Source organism: Capsicum annuum, chromosome 6, assembly GCF_002878395.1.
Source record: "Capsicum annuum cultivar UCD-10X-F1 chromosome 6, UCD10Xv1.1, whole genome shotgun sequence".
In the NCBI taxonomy this organism is placed as follows: domain Eukaryota; kingdom Viridiplantae; phylum Streptophyta; class Magnoliopsida; order Solanales; family Solanaceae; genus Capsicum; species Capsicum annuum.
In genome coordinates this window covers 96,873,910-96,896,958 of record NC_061116.1, presented here as the reverse complement: position 1 = coordinate 96,896,958, position 23,049 = coordinate 96,873,910, and the positions used below count along the sequence as shown (strand labels likewise).

At 38.1% G+C, this 23,049-nt stretch overlaps 1 protein-coding gene across 1 annotated transcript in view; it reads right to left on the bottom strand.

Annotated features, from left to right (window-relative positions):
- Window positions 1–5,249: 5,249 nt before the first annotated feature.
- The window catches only part of LOC107873220 (probable magnesium transporter NIPA9), a 34,337-nt gene continuing 16,537 nt past the window's right edge, over window positions 5,250–23,049 (bottom strand). Inside the window, exons 4-8 of the mRNA XM_016719981.2 lie at window positions 17,171–17,227; window positions 17,034–17,092; window positions 9,728–9,848; window positions 9,317–9,465; window positions 5,250–5,837 (exon numbers count right to left, since the gene is read on the bottom strand). Coding sequence (XP_016575467.1) covers window positions 5,618–5,837; window positions 9,317–9,465; window positions 9,728–9,848; window positions 17,034–17,092; window positions 17,171–17,227 — 606 coding nt within the window. The 3' untranslated portion in view covers window positions 5,250–5,617. The remainder of the gene's footprint in view (window positions 5,838–9,316; window positions 9,466–9,727; window positions 9,849–17,033; window positions 17,093–17,170; window positions 17,228–23,049) is intronic.

The following is a 23,049-nucleotide window of genomic DNA, read 5'->3' as shown; positions in this document are numbered from 1 at the left end:
AGGAAGGGAGATGAGATGGTTATACGGTAGAAGGTCAATCTCAAAATCTATCTCTATCAGGAGAAATTCCAGGAAGATCATCAGGAAAAACTTCAGGAAATTCATTAACCACAGGGACAGATTGCAAAGAAGGACTCTTAGAGTTAGAATCTTTAACCTGGACAAGATGCTACAGGCACCCTTTGGAAATAAATTTCTGAGCTCTTAAGATAAGAAATACACCCCCCTTTGGTACTAAGGAACTCCCCTTCCATTCAATCACTGGGTCATTAAAAAAATAAAAACTGACCTTTCGGATCCTGCAATCCAGAGAAGCATAGTACGAATGAATCCAATCCATCCCCAAGATTACATCAAAGTCCACCATATCAAGTATCTATCATATCCACTAATGTCTCCCTATTAAGAATGGATACCACACAACCCCTATAGATTTTTCTAGAAATAATAGACTCACCTACCGGAGTAGAAATAGAGAAGAGTTGGAAATATTTTCAGGTCCAAAACCAAAGTGTACTGCCGCATAAAGGGTCACATAAGACAGGGTGGAACCCGAATCAAGTAAATAATAAACATCATGAGAGAAGAGTTGTAACATACCAGTGACAACATCATGGGATGCCTCAGATTCCTGATAAGTAGCAAGAGTATAAAGACAATTTCGGACAGTATCGATACCTAAAGTGGCGCCCTTAGGAGTAGGAGCTCAAAAAGTGGCGATCGAAACCTTATTAGCTCCACTGGCAACCCTGGCCGCAGGACAATCTCGTTGTATATAACCAAGATGGCCACAACTAAAGCACTAATTTCTCCCCTTCTCACAAAATCCCTGGTGAAGTTGCCCATAAAAATGGCAAGGAGGATAAGGTGGAGATAACTGAGATTGGGCACCCTGTGCCTTAGGACCACTGCTAGCCTGAAAATAATGATAATCATAAGGCTTAGGATAAGGAGCACTAGCTGTCGACTATAAATTTCACCTATTCTTCTTCGTAGTCCACTGTCTACCATCTCTCCCACTGTTTTGTTGAGTTGCACCATGCTCTGAGTATCTAAACTCCTTATTCTGCCTCTCTCCCATCTTCACCTACTTCTTTTTCTCACCCTCTACCGGCTGCATATAAATCACCAGCCTGGATATGTCCATATTATTATTCAACATAGTCGTCTTATACTCCAACACCAATTCACGGGACAAACCAGAAGCAAACTTCATCATTCAAGATCTCATATTAGAAACTAACTCCGAGGCATAACGGGACAACTATTGAAACTTCAGGGCATACTCCTTAACACTCATCTTACCCTACTTTAAGTTCACAAACTCTTCAGCCTTAGCTTCCCTCAACTCATGAGGAAAGAAGTGATCAAGAAAAGCACCTGAAAACTTATCTTTCACAAACGGCTCAGCATCAACACCCCTCATCACTTCCCACTCATCATATCATTGGTAAGCCACATCTTTCAACTAATAAGCAACAAACTCCACACCCTCTGAATCAGTAGCATGCATAACCCTAAGAATCTTCTTTATCTCATCAATAGGGATTCAACCTCATAAACTGGAACCCGAGGGACCTCTGATGAATTAACTGCATAACCAACATGATCAGACCGATAAGACTGTGATGCCACCAACTGAGCAAGCTTATGAATAGACTGAGAGAACTCTGCATTAAAAATATCATCTAGAGGTGACTGAGCATAAGTCTCACCAGCCCCAAGGGACTAGTAGGGATCGGTGGAACCCCACTTAGAGTAGTACAGTTTGGAGTAGGGACTATAGATCGAGTCTGTACTCTATAAATCGAGTTCCCTCTACATCTTCCCCAGGTGAAAAGAGGTTCCAGCAGAGTTTCTACGATCATCAGATCTTCGGGGAGGCATAATCAGAAATGTGAGTAAGCTAGGAGTTAGAGAAGTTTCATAGAAACTAGACTCTATGGCCCGAAATAGAATACAAGAAAGGAAAACATTCTAAAATGCCTTGTAGTCTCCCCCTTATAAGTGTGGTGGCTACATATCCATAAAGGGGACTCTACTCGACACAACTCTGTGGATACCCAATAACCCTGAACCGTACTCAGATATCAAGCTTGTCACAATCCAAATTCGGGTTTGGCCCTGATAGGTATCTCAAGCCCACCAAGGGTCGGAGACCAACCTTATCCTTACCTCAAGAGCACAATAAAAGCAAATAGCGGAAGCCAACCAAAAGAATGATAAGGATATATAAATTAAATGACAATTCTAAGAACTCAAATAAAAAACCAACCCACATTTGTCCACAAAAGCCTCTAAAACCAGAATACCAACTAAGTTGGGACCCAGTTATAACAAAAAGAAATTCAGTATTCTGAAAGTATGAAAAGAAACCTAATGAAATAATAGGGCCTTTGGAAATATGGAGGGTGTCACCACTTCACAACTGATCCACAAGAGTACCGAACTACGTAATGCTGCACAGCAATAACAAAAAAGTCTTCCAAACCTACATCATTAAATGATGTAGCGTCCGGGGACTTGTCAATGGAGCCAGCACTGGCATGTAATTTAAAGAATGGGGATAAAATAATGCATTTACCAAATTCAGACATAAATCGTATGCACCACATTCATATACACATATATAGGATGTCGGGATACAGACAAGGGCCATGAACATGAGAGTTTAAACCATTAACTTGAATTGTGTAGTTCGCTCCATCCTAAAGGCACCCATTGACTATATGGGTCCAGCTCCCCTTGTTAGAAGGGCCAGTGCATGTTAATTGCATGAACCGAGGAAAAATCGAAGAAAGGCTAAAGATACCAAGGCTATAGTCCTTCCAAAATATAATGTGTGTACCAAGTACACGATCACATGGACCTCCAATGCCGGCAAATGTGGTTTTTGGTGTTGATCCCTTTGGGACCTACACCTTCACGGTGAGCTGTACAATTTTCTTTAAGCCCAAATTAAAACAGTTGCACATAAACCAACCATTAACCCATGAGTCATTTATTAAGGTATTTACTAATGTGATATTGTCATATCAATATGCTTGCAAGCTAATTCAATATGCCAAATCAGTCTATATAACCAAATTAACTCCCAAGTTTTGTTTAAAAATCCAGGTCATGGCCATCAAGCCCATCCAAATCCATTGTTATCCATTTATCCTTTAATGCATTTCAATATTTTCAAAAGACAAGTCCAATTATGCAAATATCCAGATTCAAATCAAGTTTACAATGTGGGTTGGGGTTAATGCCATTACCAAGCCAAAATTCTATCAATTTGGAAAAACCCACGTCCCCCATTCCAACCAATAAAGATAATGACCAATTCAGTCGCAAAACCATCAATTAAAACATGAATAAGAAATTTAAAACATGGGAAAAGCAATTCAAGTAAACCCAATCAAAATCCCTCAACCCAATTTCAAACCCATACTTTAAATCACATGAATATCCAATTAATTTATGTGATAATGTAAAAATAAAAGTTAGTGATGAGCGACATGCCTGTATAGGACAATTTGAAGAAAATTCGAAGTTTGAAGCCTACATAATGAATTCTTTGTAAAAGACCTTGAACTTTCTTGGGTTTAGAGTTAAAAAAGAAAAACGATGGTATTTGATCTTTGATAATTGAAGGAAAAAGGCCAATTGGGTGATTAAAAGTCATCCAAGGGGTGAAAGGACCAAAAGCCCCTCACCCCAAGCTGAAAAATAATGAACTGGGCGAAATTAAAATAATGGCGTGGCACGCCGTTACCGTGGAGCTTAGCCTCCGTGCCACATCTTTATTGCGGAGGTTAAACTCCATGGCACGCCACCATCGTGAGGCTTACTGCCTCAAGGTCCCAAAATAATCCCAAACCCCTTTCGAAAGTTCTAAAACTTTTCCAAAACACCCTTTTAACATAATTCAAGCCAAAAATTGATGTTACGCACGCTGGAGGGTCAAAAATATATTCGTTGAAATTTTGTGAGGTTTTACAACCCTTTATAAAACGTAACTGAAAAAGCTACTAGAAGGGACCTACAAGATCTTCGCCCGATTATGGAACCTACCTACAATCATAGTGGGGTGACTGATTTGAAGCTATCTGGATTCCATCAAACGAGCCTTGATAAGATCATAGAACCCACCTACGATCATTCCTTAGTTCGTAGGTTGGAAGTCCAAAATGGATCCCTTTTAGGACACATGATCATACCTAAGATCGCGGTTCTCTAGCGTGGTTAGGAGGTATACTTGCCAACTTTCAGTGTTTGAGCTATTTCGCCAAATAAGACCATTGTACGATCGTGGTTTCTAACCGCGATTCTAATTTCTATTCATACTCTCTCACCAATGGACAATGCTTCACTAAAATGATCATAACTTTTAGTTTCGGAATCTAGTTAAGGCAAAACTGGATGTGTTAGAAAGAAAGACTCAAAGACCTTTCATTTGGTGGAACTTAAGCTCAAAAATACTTTAGAATTGAGGAGCTATGCTCATTTGAAGTTGACTTACGAAGATTTTTCACAAGAAATCAATCGATAAGGAAGGTTTCAACTTGGCTATGGGCTAGGAGTTACTTGTGGGTTGTGGCCTAAATACACATCTAATTCTCTTACTTGAAGCATAGTTTTTATCTTAGCTCAAATTGTTGGGGTGTACAGACGAGACCCAAACAGACAAACCCATATCGTTGCTCCGTCGAAATCAACGAAATAGAGCTTCAACAATAGTATTCTATCACGACTCTAGTGGGAACCAACAATCTTTTGCTCCGATCATGAAAGATTTAATGGTTGATCGGTCATTTCTTGTAATTTTAACAAAACTGAGCTAATTTCTTTGTAAATAATACAATCAAGTGGCTGAGATAATTTTTTAAAGCCACGTGCATTTTTTAAATTAAAAAATTCAATTTATGATTTTTTTTTCTCAATTCAATTTTTTAGTGAATAGAATAAATATGCAACATTTGTTAAACGAGGTTATATATGCACTTGTTGAACAACGAGGTCATATATACACCACTTGTTAAAACAACAAGAGTACACCACTTGTTAAAACAACAAGAGTACGTACACCACTTTTTTAATGAAGAATATATCAGTTCTAAATGGCAAAAACGGAGAATATATGTAGACATTTCCCACCAAAGGTTGCTTACTAATTAACTTTTCTTCCCGTTTAGTTCTTTTTTTTCTTCTCGCTTGTATTTAATTTTTTTTTTGGTTATATTTATAGCATGTGTATTTAGATCTTTGCACAAAAAAGCTCATGACATAATATTTACTTCAAGGGCAAAATAGCGTTCAAAAGAAGCGCTGGTTTTTCTCTTCGATTTGGTTCAGTTTTCCGTGATTCACTGCCCACCATGTTTACATAATAACACACCATGTGTGTTAAGAATGGGGTCCGGGCAAAGTGTAAAGTGATGTGGGAAGAGTTGTAACAGTACTATGTGCCTTGACTCTCATGAATAAATAGAATGAACCCTGAGTCTCAAACAACCTGCACTGACCACTGTACTGTACACACCAGATACAATGTGATTACCTACAACAGCCCTCAACTTACATTTACAAGAACCCAAACCTTTCAGTATCATTTTAATTGGAATGGCACGGTTCAAGCCTTAGCTTTAGAGGGAGTTGCTATCAAATGATGCAGAGTTGACGCCTGGATAACAGCGCTAGGACTAGTATCTCTACTCCGTGTTGGCACAGATTGCCTAAGACCCATGTTTTTGTCAACTCCACTTCTTAGAACACGTCGCCAAGATCGTGGAAGGCTCCGCACCAGCCGTGTTGAAGCTACCAGCAGAATCACACCAAGAATGATGCATACCCTGAACAGAAAGATCTCAACATGTACAGTACTTGTGGATAAATAAATGAAATTTCATTTATTGCACTGAAATGCATATTTATGTACAGACAAAAGACCTCCAGTTCCCTTATAATCGTAGAAATCCAGGAAGATGACCAAGGCATTTAAATCAGAGCCATACTTTTAAGTTAACCACGAATACAAAATCTGTAACACTAATTTGAATGGTGAGCTGCTGTACACTTCTTTTCAATGAATCAAGAAAATCAGCTGTGCACTTGTGTTCTAAATATCTGTTAGCGGCTCATAATCTCACTGTATTTGTGATGATGAGCTATACGGAGGAAAATGACAAACGAATAACCCCAGCTTTCCTTTATGGACACTCCTAACAATAGAACAATATCCAGTTTCTAAAAAAACATTTCCAAACTTTCTGCAATTGAAATTTACAGATCAACCCTGCACTTATTCTTTCAAATAACACTCTTCCCAATAATATTTTTAAAAGATAAAAAGGTACTACTAGGTTCACATGTCCCAGGACACAAAAAGGTACATGTTCTCAACATTTCTCTTAAACTCTCTTTCAAATAAACGTGTAAGGTGAAAACAAGCCATTCATATTTTTCTTTTTATCCTAACTACGGTGTTGGGGCCAACTTGCGCGTACCTCGTCAACAAATTCTTTTGATGTGGGTGCACCAAAAATTTTGAATCAAACAACACAATATTCAGCTAAACCATAGAAACACTTGTAATAGAAATACAATATTATAAAATTAAGACTTAATATAAAGAAGTCAACAAAAGAAATCCCACTAATAAAAGTATACTCCCTCCGTTTCAAACAGAATGACCTAGTTTGGCTTGGCACGAAGTTTAAGAAAAGAAAGAAGACTTTTGAATCTTGTGGTATTAAATTAAAGAAATGCACCAAAAATTTTGAATCAAACAACACAATATTCAGCTAAACCATAGAAACACTTGTAATAGAAATACAATATTATAAAATTAAGACCTAATATAAAGAAGTCAACAAAAGAAATCCCACTAATAAAAGTATACTCCCTCCGTTTCAAACAGAATGACCTAGTTTGGCTTGGCACGAAGTTTAAGAAAAGAAAGAAGACTTTTGAATCTTGTGGTATTAAATTAAAGAAATGTCAAATGTACCAAAATGCCCTTCAATCTTGTGATCTTAAACATGTCATGTAGAAAGTTAAAATTAAAAAGTAGTTTAAAAAGGAAAGGGGTTATTCTTTTTTAAATGGACTAAAAGGGAAAGTAGGTAATTCTTTTTGAAACGGAAGGAGTATTTGTTTCACTCGACGAGGTTTCATCTCTTGAAATACTTTTTATAATAGATCCATTACAAATAACACGAAATAATTTTCTTTCTACACAAGGGACTACACCATCTTAAGCTTCAGCAACCATTAGACTCCACACGTTTTTTCTTTCTTTTCTATTATAGAGTTTGACTTTTAAATTTTAAGAATTTTATAATAAACAATTTCTAATTCAGAAGATGCACGTTGCGAAGATGTGGATGTTTGAGATGGATGTGGCATACTATGAGTAATAAGATTAGGAATGAGCTTATTCGGAAAAAGATGGGCGTGGCCTCCGTGGTGGACAAGATGCGGGAGGCGAGACTTGGATGGTTTGGGCATGTGAAGAGGAGGTGTGCAACCTCCCCAGTACGGAGGTGCGAGGGGCTGGTTAAAGTGGGCATGCAGAGAGGTAGATGTAGGCCTAAAAAGTATTGGGGAGAGATGATTAGACAAGATATGGCGCAGCTTCGTATCACCAAGGACATGACTTTAGATAGGAAGGTGTGGAGGTCGCATATTAAGGTAGACGGTTAGTAGGGAGTAGAGTGTTGTGCTGTTAGGAGGTCTAAAGTAGTTGATATCTGTCATAGTTTTAGTGACATCCTTACAGTTCTTGTTTTATATTTGTCGTCACTATATATTGGGTTTCGATCACCATTGTATTTTGTTGCGGTTATTGGCTTTCCCTATAAATTGCTATGCTTTCTTCCTTGTTTTCTTCTTGTACTTGGATTTGTTGCACTTGGGTTGAGGGTCTCTTGGAAACAGCCTCTCCGCCTGCACGAGGTAGTGGTAAGGTTTGCCTACAATCTACCCTTCTTAGACCCTGCTTGTGGGATTTCATTGGGTATGTAGTTGTTGTAGTAATAAACAACTCAGTTGGGCTCTACATTTGACAGTGATCGCTTTATACTTCTAATTCGAGGTGTAATTTGGGCATATCAAATTTTGACATCATTGTCGAGAATACGATTGAAGATTAAGTCAAGTGTGTTTATTTGATAAAAAAGTTAACAAAATCTTAGTATCAGCAGCTAGTCGTGCTTATAAGTAGCAACACGTTTGCAAATTGATGACTAGCAATAATATTGATCAGCCAGTCGTGCTTATAAGTCACAAAACGTTCGTAAATTGATGACTATCAATAATATTGATTTAGAATAACAACAAAAATGTTATCCAGAAATCAAACCTGCGCTCTTTACCTCGCTTTGACACCCTTGGCTGCTGGGCTGCCTTTCCGAGTTATGTCAAGGATGTTCAAAATGTAATATTTCCTCCATTTTAATTTGCTTGTCTTAGTTTGACTCGGCATGAAATTAAACAAAAAACAAAAATAACCTTTGAGTCCTATGGTATTAAATTAAAGATGTGCATGAAGTACCAAATGCCTTTTGAATCTTGTGGTTTATATATGTCGAGTAGGATGTTGGGTGTAAAGAGTTACTAAATATAAAAGTGACATTCTTTTGAAACAAACTAAAAAGGAAAATAAGACAAACAAATTGAAACAGAGGGAGTACTACATACTTGCATAAGGTGATATTTGACCTATATACACGGGATAATTTTCCGGCGAAGAGTGTTCACTTAACAAGCCTTGGGACAATGTAGCTATGCCACTGGGCACAACCAACAAGGCTTGGACAACGTAGCGAAGGGTGTTCACTTAACCACCCTTGGGACAATGTAGCTATGCCACTGGGCATATAAGAAGGCTTGGACAAAAGGGAAAAAGACACTTAGTGTTTTTACTTGCGCTGGAATTCGAACCCAAGAACTCATGGTTCTCAACCCACTTTACCAACCACTAGACCACACCTTGAATGCAATAAGACATTTAATTTTTAAATGGAGGGACTAATATGTGGCATCATAAAGATAAGATTAAACAAGTTTTGAAACCCACCTGTAATCCAAGTAGAGAGGGCAAAAAGGCTCACATAAAGATGCAGAAGCAAGTTCAGCAAGAACATGAATCTTGTTGTTTATCCCGCATTAGTATTTTAGTTTAAAAAAAACACTTTTTCTGGGATCAGGGGAGAAAAGACATAGAGGGCCTGGCCTCTCTTGTATAAAGAAGCATGACGAGCAAAATAGATGGTAATAGGTCAAAAGGTAAATGGTAAAAAGGCAAAGAAAAGCAACATGTCATGCGTACCATCCGAGCAAGAGCCAGAGACGAGATGTTGGTGCTGAAGGCAACCGTTCACCCAAAGCAAACATACCAGCAAATACACCAGTTACAATAGATGCAACAGCTGCACATGTGGACACTACAATAGCCCTTCCATGCTTCAAGCCACATGTCTGTTTGAAAGAATAGAAGTATTTGGTATAAACTGTTCATAAGACGGACAGTATAATAGTTTTCTCTTGAAGGAAAAAAGTCCAAGTTAAATTATAGTGGTTTCATGGCATCGTCTATCTTTGCTAGTTAACATTATGTCAACCAAAACCAGACAAGGGAAGAAAGTATCCGAGCATGATTGTGCTATGTTTGGAGTCACGATATCAGTATTACTGGCAAGTGGTAATAGCAGATATAAATAATGTTGATCACAAGGAGTACCTGGCATACAAAACCAGAAGCACTACAACAAATGCTTATTGAAATACAAACAGGCACCAACAACTTGGAAAATCCCTGCTCCAAGAATAAAAATCCCATCTTTGATATGACAGATGAAATCCTGTAATAACCATAGTATAGAGTCATCATCTGTAATAAGACATGCCTAGCAAAAGGTAAATTTTATATAACAGCTATAAGACCAGCGATGTTATATGAAAGCAAAAGTTGTGCCTCTAAAGTCCAACATATCCAAAAGATGAGCATCGCAGAGATATAGATGCTAAGATGATGTGCGGCCGTACCAAATTAGATTCGATTAAAATGACCACACTCGTCATAAAGTGCAAGTGGTACGCATTGAGGATAAGATGTGAGGAGGTCGCTTGAGATGGTTTGGATATGTTCTACTTCAAGATACAAATGCATCAGTCCATATGTGTGAAACTGTAACACCCCACATTTTCGGGCTAGCATTCAAACCGTCGTTCCTACGCGAATAGTCCCGAACCCAATGATTCCATGTTAGTATATGTATGATGATCAATTCTATAATGTTGGAATACCCTTGAATGTGAATTGAGGTCACAAAAAAAATCTCCTAACTCAAAGACGAGTTGAGAACTTTTCTAACGACTAAGCTTCAGTGAACGTTTCAACTCGGGTCAACATCCAACGATCATTACTCCTTGTATATAATGAACTACGTGGCCAACTATATACGAAATGAAAGATCTTCGATTCTTCTTTCCAACGCAACTGGTTTCGCCTTAATCCGAAATCGGAGTAGAAAGTTACGTTAATTTTACTTCGGAGTGTCTGACTGTCAAAAGGTGACGACGAAGTTGACGAGTTGTCAACTAAGTGACGACTAAGTTGACGAGCCGTCAACTAGGTGACGAGTCGCCAACCGTAGTCGTCACCCTTAACCAAAAAGGAGCAAATTGCACCTATAATTGACGACTAGGTTGACGGGACGTCACCAAAGTTGATGGCTCATCAACCTAGTCGTCAGCCGAACAAAATCCAGCGTTTTGGTTTCTCTAGGGGTGTTTTGGTCTTTTCCCCACCCCAAAATCCTCCCCCACGAATTAAATCATCCAATAAGCTTTATTATTCATCCTTAATCAGTTTTAAACATCTCACAATCCTCAGAGGCGAACCCAAGATTTGAAAATAGGGGGTTCACCATTATCTTTAACATAGTCATGTCAATTATCAACTACATAATTTAGCATATAACTTTTTTAAACTTAAAAATTAAAAAAAATTATGAGCAACGTATAAATTTCAAAATGATCAAATGTCATTAATTTAGTACTAATATAACAAAAGTAGATCATCCTTTCATACTAGACATTGCATCATTTCTGAAAACGGTAAATGATTGCATCATTGCTTATATTTACAAATATATCTTTCTCAATGTAACAAACTAAACAATTACTTAAAAATGCATCATCAATACTGCTACACAATTCATTCTTGATATGCTTCATGGATGAAAAAGCTCTATCTACAGTTGCAGTAGCGACTGGTAGAATCAAGGTCAACTACACAAGTACACGAGAATAAGTCTCCACAAGATTTGCATTAACCAGTGCTTTTTTCAAATCACCAACTCCTTCAAATTAGAGAATATAGGATCACCACGTCGCATGTATATAATGAAAGTATCAAGTTGGTAACTAAGCTCACGAAGCTTTGATTAACCAAACTCATCTGGATAATATTTGTCCAATATCATTATTTTTTCCTTATCAAAATTAACAAAAGTATTAGATGGATTCAAGCTTGCCATACCAATAAGCAAGTTACCACTCACAACATCAAAACGATTATTAAGCTCTTGAAGTTGCAAGTCAATTATAGCATAAAAGAGCTCAACACGTAAGTAATGTAAGTAACACTAGAAGGCCTACACTTTGACTTTTCGGGGAGACATCCATCTTAGGTACCAAGATTTCATGTTTATCACAAAATACACGAACTTCATTCATCAAAGCATCCCATTCATCATCTCTCAACAATTGCAATCTTGTCTTAGTAATGTTAAGAAATATCATAGCATTGACAATATCTTGCTCTTTTCTTTGTAATGATGCACTCAGCTCATTGGACATCACCAATATCTTCAACATCAAGTAAAGCAAGAAAACAAATTCAAATTCATTGATCATAGTCAAAAAAGCTCTTTCTTGCAATCTATCATTGGGATTAGAGCCTCCACATTTAATTGCATCAAGCACATGAGCTATAGATGAAAATAAAACAATAAAGTTATCCAATGTTCTAAAATATGATCCCCAACGAGTGTCACCTGGCCTTTGAAGTCCTCGTTCTTGATTTAATTCTTTTCCACTTTGAACTTCACCACTTTCTAGTAGTTGTTCCAACATTTCTGCTTAATGGTCCCGAAGTTGATCTCTGCGCTTAAATGATGCTCCTACCACATTCAACACATTAGTGATAATAGCAAAAAAATCATCCACAAGCAAATGTTTTTTGGCAACGGCTACACGTATCAATTGTAATTGGTGAGCAAAACAATGGATGCAATATGCCGATCGAGTTTCTTGCAAAATCAAAGTTTTAAGACCATTCATCTCTCCTTGAGTGTTACTAGCCTGTCTCATAAGCACTAAACATATTGTTTCCTTCAGCATTCAACGTTTTTACCAATGTATCACCAACACGAACAATAGCAATAACTCACTCATTCACTTTACCTTTTTTGTTAACATACCTCAGCGCAATGGCCATCTGTTCATGGTGTGATATATCCTTAGATTCATCAACTGAAATTCCAAAAAAATCTCCATCCAAGTCATCAATTATAGCTTTCACGATTTCTTATGCACAAGCGCTCACAATATCCTTTTGAACTTTTGAAGTCGTCATCATAGCATTTTTTGGAGCATGTTTTAAAATAACATTATTCAAATCGGAGGTATTTTTTCCAACCATTCCGAAGGACCTAGAAAAAGGCCTTTATTTTGGGAAGATTCACTTTCATCATGACCTGGAAAAGAAAATTCGAATTCCAAGAGAAATCTTGCCACATTAGTTGATGCCTCTAAACGAGTACGATGCTCACTTCTTATTTTCTCAGATTGCTTGTTCAAAGCAACTTGAATTGATTGAGATTGATTCTCAAAATCTAGAATCTTATTGAAACAGCTTCTGTGGACACTATTCACTTCACCACCATATAATTGAAATCGTTCCAAACTATGATTCTAAGCCTTAAAGACGATTTTCGTGAAAAAGTCACATGCATTGCCCTTTGCATAATCATTTTTGAATAAATAGCAACAGAAGCAAAACACAGCATCTTTCTTCACACTATACTCCATCCACCTAGAATATGAACCCCCATACCATGTTGAATTAAATCGACACATTTTCGTTCCAATTCTAGTGTGAGGAAATTCAGAAAGAACTAGTTGACAAGGTTCTTGTTGAATATAGTGTCTTCTCACTTGATCTAGTATCGTAGAGTGATATTCATGAATTGGTTTTCTTTCTCCAGGATCGGATTTAAGTGAATTCACATCATACTCTTCTATAAGACAGGGAGAATTGTCTTTAAAACTAGAACTTGGTTGACGAGAAAAATATCTATCCTCGACTCACAAGAATCAATAACAAATTCCTACAAAATAAAAATTTCATCACAAATATAAGTAAATATAACATTGCTTATAGGGGAATCACACCCCATCCTCCATATCACAAAACAAATAAAATATAATAGAGGAATCACACCCCTCACAAAAAAAGAAATAAACACAATAATTTCAATAGGGGAATCACACCCCTCCTTTAGTAAAACATCAAAACGATATAATATGTAATAGAGGAATCACACCCCTCGAAAAAAAATAAGTGAACGCAAACAATTTCAATAGGGAAATGACACCCTCTCCTTATAAAATAACAAAAATGATATGATATGTAATGTAGGAATCACATCTCCTTCATTCATAAGACAAAACAAATAAATATGACACTTTCAATAGAAAAATTATACCCCTCTTTATGTTTCAAGACAAAAATAATATACAATAGAGATAAGAGATAAAATCTGACTTATATAGTTGTTTGTCGGAATGACATCGTGTTTTTGTTGGCACTTGGCCGTTGCTAATGATGGCTGCCTAAGTATTTTCAAGTTCACGATTTTTCCTTGGCTTGGAGCTTGGGGGGACCGGGGACTTTTGGGGAAAATAATTTAGCTTTTAAGGATTTGGGGGAGGAAAACACGTTGTGGGATTGGGAATTGGAATAGAACATTCCCATGGACTATTAATTTAATTAATTAGAATAATATATATTAAAGTTTGTTTTAAAATAATGGTGCGGTGGGTTAGATGATCTTATGCTATGGAATAATTAAATATAAAAGAAAATGTTGTACAAGTTTTATAAAGGTCAAAAGCATAAAAGTAAGGCCAGATGAGGTGGCAAGTAAAGGAATTTGTAGAAAAAAGTAGCACCCCATCACGGATGAACCCGCAAAGTTGGGGCAATCAATAACGCGCACAACTGAGTTTAGAACCAGTGCACCAAGGCACAGTTTGATATTGAGGGTGCACAATATATTATATTAACATTATTAGGATATTTATATCTATCTATTTTTCTATCTATCTATCTATCTCTCTATTTATATATCTATCTATACATATATATAAAAAGTTACTGGGTGCATGTGCACCCTCACGGTGACACCTGGGTCCGCCTCTGACAATCCTCTCCACTCTCAAGAACAAGAAAAATTAGGGTTTCTTTCAAGGCTAGATTTCAAGCTAATTCAAATTCCTTTTCATCAAAAGAGGTACGTGGGGAAATCCTAAACTCCATGGGCATAAATTTTAAAGTTTTTTTTACAAGATCTAAAGTATATATGTATGCACGTATTTATGAGATTTGAGATAGATTTGAGAGCATGCATTGGGAACCCCGAGTTATGATGAAATCTTGTTTAAACCATGGGGTTTTCCTAAACTTGAATTATGTTAATGTGTATGGATGTTATGAGTATGAAAAGTTATATGAAAGCAAGATTTATGTAATCCCCTCTCTTGTTATGAAACTTGTTGTCTTAACAGTGTTATGGATTGTTTACACGGATGGTTAAAAGTTCAGTTTAAATGTTTTGCCAATGTTTATGGATTGTTATTGTCTTATGAACGAATTGAGAGGGGTTTTTCCTTGTTTTATAAATGCTCATGTTTCCTAATAAAGGGACTTGCATGTGATTGAGGAAAGAGTCACACCACACTTTGTCAAAGTATTGAAAAGAGAGTATTTTGCACGAGTTTCATATGTTTTGAAATAAGAACTCTCTAGCAGTGTTTAAATGTTTTTGGTGGTCAAATAACATGTTTTGATTAAAAGGAGTAAGGCATGATATGATATGGCGTATTTATGACTTGCAAGTCTTGGTATGACGATACCAAACAGATGAATACCATGATAGATTCAGAACAGATCAAAATACAGACTTTATTCAGATTTTCAGATTTTGATTTCCGTAAGATGCATGTTTCAAAAAGGTTAAAAATAGGCTCTAAGAGAGTTATGTGGTTACCCGAAGAAGGCATGAGTTCAGATAACTCATTGCCCGAAACCGTGTTTTGCTGATACGGGTTTTATTATATCCCAAGATAGGGATTATACACTGGCCTAGTGCCCTTTGGCATATCAGAATCAGAAACTCCAACCCTTGCGGCAAACTTGGGCTGGGGGCTTGGCCGCGGAGTCAATGACGGATTCCATATAGCCCGTGGGATTGTAGAATTGTAGGGTGTACCACCTAGCTCAGAAGTAAGACAAAGAGTTGAGTCGTGATTTACAGAAGTGTTGAAGCTTATTCATTATGCCCATGTAATTCTAAATATATTATCAACTAAATATATTATGATAAGTTGGTTACAAAATGCTCTCACTTATTTTACATAAGATGTGTTATTTTCGGGTAGTTCTACGTGTCAGTATTTTTGAGTATTGACCACTTATATTTCAGGTTTTGAGGCCCATACCATAGTCCTCCAAACCAGTAAATTGTTCCAAGAGTTCAGAGTTGGTGGGCCTCCCTTGCTTCGAAAGGCAGTCTATGTTAGTTCAGTGATTTTATGGTCCAGCCAGGGGCCTTGTCCCGACCTAGTCAGTTAGTATTCAGTAGAGGCTTCGTAAACAAGATGTAAGTATTATGTCGTCAAAACTTTCGGACACAATTTGATTATAAGTTTCCATTGAACACTGTCGTATCTTCCGCATTTTGATGTATGTATGGATTGCGTTCATGATAGCATGTTATGAGGTCTCTCGGGCCTTTGTGGTTTGGGATGCCCATTGCGGTCAAGGCCTCAACTTGGTCGTGACAGAAACTTTTGTAAGTAAAGTTGTTAAAAATGGGAAGGGGTGGACCTAATATCACATGGAACAAAGTTTTCTCGAAAGGACCAAAATCCTTGGTATCAGTGTAGATCTGCACTTAGCTAAAGATATCAAATACCTAGGATCAATTATCCAAGGTAATTGGGATATTGAGGAGGATGTAACATATTGCATTGGGACAGGATGGATGAAATGGAGACTCGAATCAAGTGTTCTGTGAGTAAAGATTGTTCCACCAATCCCTAAAGGTAAAATTTTTCAGAGTGGTGGTTAGACCGACTATGTTATATGGGATAGAGTGTTGACCAATTAAGAACTCCCATTTCCAGAAGATGAGTGTAGCAGAGATGAGGATACAGAGATGGATGTGTGAGGTTACCAGGAGATAAGATTATTCGGGCCAAGGTGGGAGTGAATCTCATAGAGGATGCGATGCAGGAAGTAAGGTTGAGATAGTTTGAATATGTGACAATTGAAGAGATGTGTGGAACCTCCATTAAGGAGGTGCGCGAGGTTGGACGTCGAGAGCTTAAAGAGGGGCAGAGGCAGGCCCAAAAAGTACTAGGGTGAGGTGATTAGGCAAAGCAAGGCGCAGCTTCAAATCACCGAGGATATGACCCTTGATAGAAGGGGGTGGAGGTCGAAAATTAGGATAGAAGGGGTGCATAGTTGTTGCAAATAATATCTAATACAAGTCTACTCGTTCTGACTTGTGGACTTTACAATCATAAAAGGGTCCACTCTCATTTAGCATGCATTAGTATAAAATTCCATTTATGGATGTGACTCTCGTTAGAGGTAATATAGGGTATGAGGTTACACTTTAGGTCAACATACAGGAAATACGCTACTCCTATTATCAAGACAAGCAAGAGATAAAGTATAAGAGAAGAGGTAGCACCCAAACAGAATTCCAGATTCCAGTCCATAAATAATTTCCTCGATTACTTCATACTGCATCTGCATTAGGGAAAATTTGCATATGGCATCAGGCATGTTCAAGAGAATCAATGTAAGAGCTTAGTGGAAAACTCATACCAGCTCTTGTTCTCTTCGCTGGCGTCTATAAATGCGAAGCCATCCATTAAGGAGTACCTATATCCATTGAAAAGTAGGGTCTTAGAATTCAAAAAGTACAAAGCATTCAAATACTCCTTCAGCTCTAATGGCTCAAAACTATATGTGGATATTTCATAAAAATAAGAGTACAAGTACAAATCAATCCAAAAGTATTCTACAACCCAAGAAATAAGAATCTTGCAGTAATGAAAATTTTACTTAAATGATGAAAGTTATTACGCATTGCAGTGTCCAGTGGGCATGGAAAATCAAGTTAATTGTTCTCTTCTAAAGTTATTAGAACAACGAGTATGTAACAGCTTGTCAGCAACAGTGGTCCTGATAACAGACAGCAACAAACAGTTTCCTTCACTAAATTTAGATAGATACTCTCTTCATCAAATGCATCCGCATGTAGGACCAGGGGACTATCACAGGGGAAGTCATAAACTGACTTACAACACTCACAGGAAAAGAGATGTCAGGTCTAGTCACTATGAGATAATTCAACTTTCCAACCAACCGCCTATACCTTCCAGGATCACTGAGTGGGTCCCCCTGTCCTGGCAGAAGTTTAGCATTTGGATCCATAGGAGTGTCAATGGGTCGACATCCCATCATTCCTGTTTCCTCAAGAATGTCTAAAGCATACTTGCGTTGAGAAACAACAATACCTAAGCTGGACTGAGTAACCTCAATCCCTAGAAAGTATTTTAATCTGCCAAGGTCTTTGGTCTGAAAATGCTGAAAGAGATGTTGCTTCAAGTTAGTGATACCATCTTGATCATTGCCGGTGATAACAATATCGTCAACATAAACCACCAAATAAATACACAGATTTGGTTCAAAATGGCGATAAAACACTGAATGACCAGCTCCACTACGAATCATGCCGAACTCCTGAATAACTATGCTAAACTTTCCGAACCAGGCTCGAGGGGATTGTTTCAAACCATAGAGTGACTTGCGCAATCAACATATAAGGCTACTAGACTCCCCCTGAGCAACAAAACCAGGTGGTTGCTCCATATAAACTTCTTCCTCAAGATCACCATGCAGAAAAGCATTCTTAATGTCCAACTGATAAAGAGGCCAATGAAGAACGGCAGCCATAGAGAGAAAAAGACGGACTGATGTTATTTTAGCCATGGGAGAGAAAGTGTCACTATAATCAAGCCCAAATATCTGTGTATATCCTTTGACAACAAGGCGAGCCTTCAGCCGATCAACCTGACCATCTGGACCAACTTTGATTGTATAAACCCAACGACAACCAACAGTAGATTTACCTGCAGGAAGGGAAACAAGCTCCCAAGTACCACTCGTATGTAAAGCAGACATCTCATCAATCATAGCCTGTTTCCATCCTGAATGGGAAAGTGCTTCACCAGTAGTCTTAGGAATGAAAATAGAGGACAAAGATGATACAAAAGCATAATGGGGTGATGACAAACGATGATAACTCAAGAAAGTATAATGTGGGTTAGCATTACGAGTGGATCTTATACCTTTTTGAAGTGCAACTGATTGACTAGGAAGAGGCAGGTCCGCAGTAGGGGAAGCTTCAGGCGCAGGACATGAATCATCTGGGACTGATACTGGACGTGGGTGCCGTGATAAGTCAAAAGTGGTGGCACTGTGGCTGGAGATGGAGAAGTAACCGTAGATTTCTCAAAGATTGGTGTGGGTAAGACTGGAGGTATGGGTAAAACCTCAGAGATATTAAGATGATCAGAAGATGTATAGCAAGGTTGAGATTCAAAGAATGTGACATCAGCGGACATAAGGTAGCGACCCAGATCAGGAGAATAGCATCAATACCCTTCTTGAACACGAGAGTAACCAAGGAAGACACATTTGAGAGCACGAGGGGCTAATTTATCTTTTCTCTTACACTAACAATATAGTAACCGATGTAAAAAAGAACTCAGAACCTAATCACTCAAAACTTAAATGATATAGCACCAGGGAAAACCTTCTTACGCAACTAACTTAAAGCTTGCTTGTATTGCGTGTAAAATAAGATACCTACAAACAAGATTGTAACAACACATGCCAGCCATGGTAGATGAAAAATTGAGATAGCCGAGGCCTGCTACTCCTCCCCTCCAGCACCAACAGCTGAATAGAGGAAAGAGAACTGGTAAGTTGAAAATTGTTAGATATTCATGTGAAAAATTATAAGAGAAGAATATTATTGAATTGTGCATCTACATTATTACCCCTATTTATAGATACTATACTATAATCCTTTTCCAACTAGGAGACTACACTATAATCCTTTTCCAATTAGGACACTACATTGTAATCCTTTTCCAAGTAGGATTCTATTTATTATTCCTATTCCTACTCCAATTCTAACACTCCCCTTATAGCTGGTACATACAGGTCAATATGTACCGAGCTTGGTACACATGTAATTAATACGAGGACCAATGAGGGACTTGGTGAAGATATTTGCAGGAAAGCTGGTAAGCATTGTTGGGGACGTCTAGGCGATCACCTTTGCAAAGGAAAAAAATGAAAAAGTAGTAGTGAACATCGCTGAATAGTCAATCTGACGCTGGAAAATTGCTGGAAGCTAGTATAAAATGTATGGGTCATCTCGAAATCAAAAGATAAGTAGATCTTGAACAAGAAAGTTGCAAAAACTTTTGAATATAGAGAATAACTCGGAACGATCTTTCATTAAGTAAACCCAAGTACATCTTAAAAAATCATCGATGAAAGTAACAAAGTAATGAAATCCTAATGGTGAACTGACTCTACTAGGACCCCAAATATCGGAATGAACTAATGAAAAAATAGACTCTGAGCAACTCTCAATACTACCTGAAAATGTAGCACGGGTGTGTTTCCCAAGTTGACACGACTTACAATCTAATGTGGATAGACTAGACAAACTAGGCACCATCTTTTGTAGCTTGGATAGACTAGGATGTCCCAAACATTTGTGAATAGGGATGGGAGGATCTATAGCGGAGCATGCTGTGAAGGAATTTGAAGCAGTAAAATGGTAAAGGCCTCGTGATTCATGTCCTATGTCAATTATCTGTCCCGTTTTGCGGTCCTACATTAAAAAAGAATCATCAAAAAAAGTTATACAACAATCAAGGACACGTGTCAAACGACTAACAGATGCAAGATTAAAAGGACAACCAGGGATATAAAGAACAGAGTCAAGAGTGACAGAAGATAGGGGTTTGGCTTGTCCAACTCCTTTTGGCTCTGTTCGAATTCCATTAACTAAAGTAATAGCTGGAACAGATTGTGAATAAACAATATCAAACAAAAGTGATTTATCACCAGAAATATGATCAGAAGCACCTGAGTCCACAACCCATGATCCAAAGGTAGGAGATTGTGTAGTTGAGGCTATTGGTAGAAATATATGCTTACTTGTTTGATATTGAAGATACTCATTATATTCCTTGTCAAATAAATACACCCGTTGATCACCTGTGGTGTTTGTTAGTCTGAGCAATATGAGCATTTTTAGTTGGTCGACCATGCAAAGAATAGCATATTCCACGAGTATGTCCAAGCCTATTACAATAACTACACTTATGTCTAGAATAACATACGCCACGAGTATGTCCAAGCCTTTTACAATAACTACACCTAGGACGGGATCTTCCAAATCGATCTTCTCCTCGTCGATTCTTCATGGACTGTGACGTTTGATTTTCTGATCTTCTCATTAAGGGCTCAGATTTAACATAGGACTTGAACTTCCAATTTAAATATTTTTGGAGCCAAAAAGAAAATATCATGCCCAAAAGATATCTTGAGAATTTGACTTGAAAATCCCAAGAACCAGATCTGAATTTCTGGAAAAAAAATCCCCAAAAAAAAACTAATGTCGCCGGAATTAGGGTTCCGACGGTCGGAATCTCAAAATAATTGTCGGAATCTGGAAAGGAGCAAGTGGTCGAAGTCAGAATAGACCGGTGACCCTAACAGAAAAAGAAACAACTCAAAAATCGATCGGAGATGGGCTCACGAGCCGGCGCATGACGCAGATCTCGCCGGAATTTCTGGAATCTGGCTGGCGCGTGGAGGGTAATTTTCCGGGGGTTTTCGTCTGGTTTTTTGTCGCCTGATCTTTCCAATCGTTTTGGTGGTGTTGTATTTTTCACACAACCCACAAAATAAAAATTGACCCAAATCAGTTACCGGAATTAACGCATGGTGACTGAGTTATCTTTTCTGATATTTCTAACCTTCTCTGATACCATGTTAGAAATAATGGAGAAAAATATTATTGAATTGTTGTCTCTAAATTATTACATTGAGACCCTATTTATAGACACTATATTCCAATCCTATTCCTAACAGGACACTACATTACAATGCCTTTCCAAGTAAAATTCAAGATGTTATTCCTCTTCATATTCTAACATATATGACCATCGATATCAGTCGCATAAAACTCTAAAGAGCATGACTTCTTGGATCAACTGTACCAACATCTAGGACGTTTAAAAAGACAAAGGACCATTACTAAACTAGCCCATTTATATGTGTTGTTAACATTACATACCTCAATCTTCAGTTGTTTGCTATATAAGGCACAAACTAAGTTTATGTTTGAGACTGAATTCTGCAGAAAGTTACATAAGGACTCGGACGACATTGTTCTGGTTTCAAATAAACTATTATGAGATCTAAGTGACCACTAAAAAACAGTTATACATGAAAAAGATTGATAAGAAGGAAGAAAAGAAGACAGAAATTAAGAAAAAAGCAAACGCATGCCAATTATAGACATCAAAATACACCTTAACTTGATTAGCCACCAAAGTTATTAGTTATAAGGTGTTACTCTCTACATACATGCAGGGCTACAATAAAAAACTAGGACTCAAAGTGCTGACATGATAAACAATTGGTGGCTTCAACCTAATATGCAAGTTAAGGGGCCATTTGGTCATGAAAATTGTGAGCATTTGAAAAAGGTATGTTTTGTTTTCAAATTGAAAAATGATATTTGAAAATAGGAGTTGAGTTTGGCCATGAATATAAATTGGGGTTGTTTTTTAACTTTTGTGAGTAATTTGAAGTGAAAACAGCTTTTTAGTTATCAAATTCCTGAAAATTCTGGAATTCAACTTGAAGTTCAAGTTGAATTCTGGAACTTTCAGGAATTTTATGGCCAAATGTGTTTCCGGAGTTCAACTCTGGGAAAAAGTAAAAATAATTCATGGCCAAACACCCCCTTCCTTTTTTTTTTTTTTTTGGTTTGACGAGGTAAAGTTTGTCACTTTTCATTTTGAAGTCTAAGATGAAAAGCACCTCTAATATGTAGCAGAAACAACATAAACTAGTAGGAAAAAAAGGGGAAAGAAAAAGTGGTGATGCCGGTGTTACAGAATGCTTGAAGATGTTCAACTTCATCAAATAAATCAATTTCTTTGCATTTTTAAGAAATCACAAGTGGTTCAACGGCTCTCTCCCCCCCTCTCTCTCTCCCAACGGCTCTCTCCCCCTCTCTCTCTCTCCCTACCCTCTCTCCACCCCCAGCTTACCGGTCCCCGGCGCCGTCGCTGACCTTCGACGCCGACCCGATCCGGCCGCCGGCTCCGAACTAAGGTCGCCGGCGCTGACCAGACCGCCGGCTACGACCTACGGTCGCCGGCTCTCCCTCTCTCTCTCTCCCTACCCCCTCTCCATCCCAAGCGCACCGGCCCCCGGTCCCCGGCGCCGTCGCTGAACGTCGGAGCCGACCAGATCCGACCGCCGGCTCCGACCTCCGGTCCCCGGCGCTGACCTGACCTGACCCCCGGTCGTCGCTCCCCGGCGTTGACCCGACCCCCCCGTCGGTTCATACCCCCCCCTCGTCGGTTCATACAACCCCC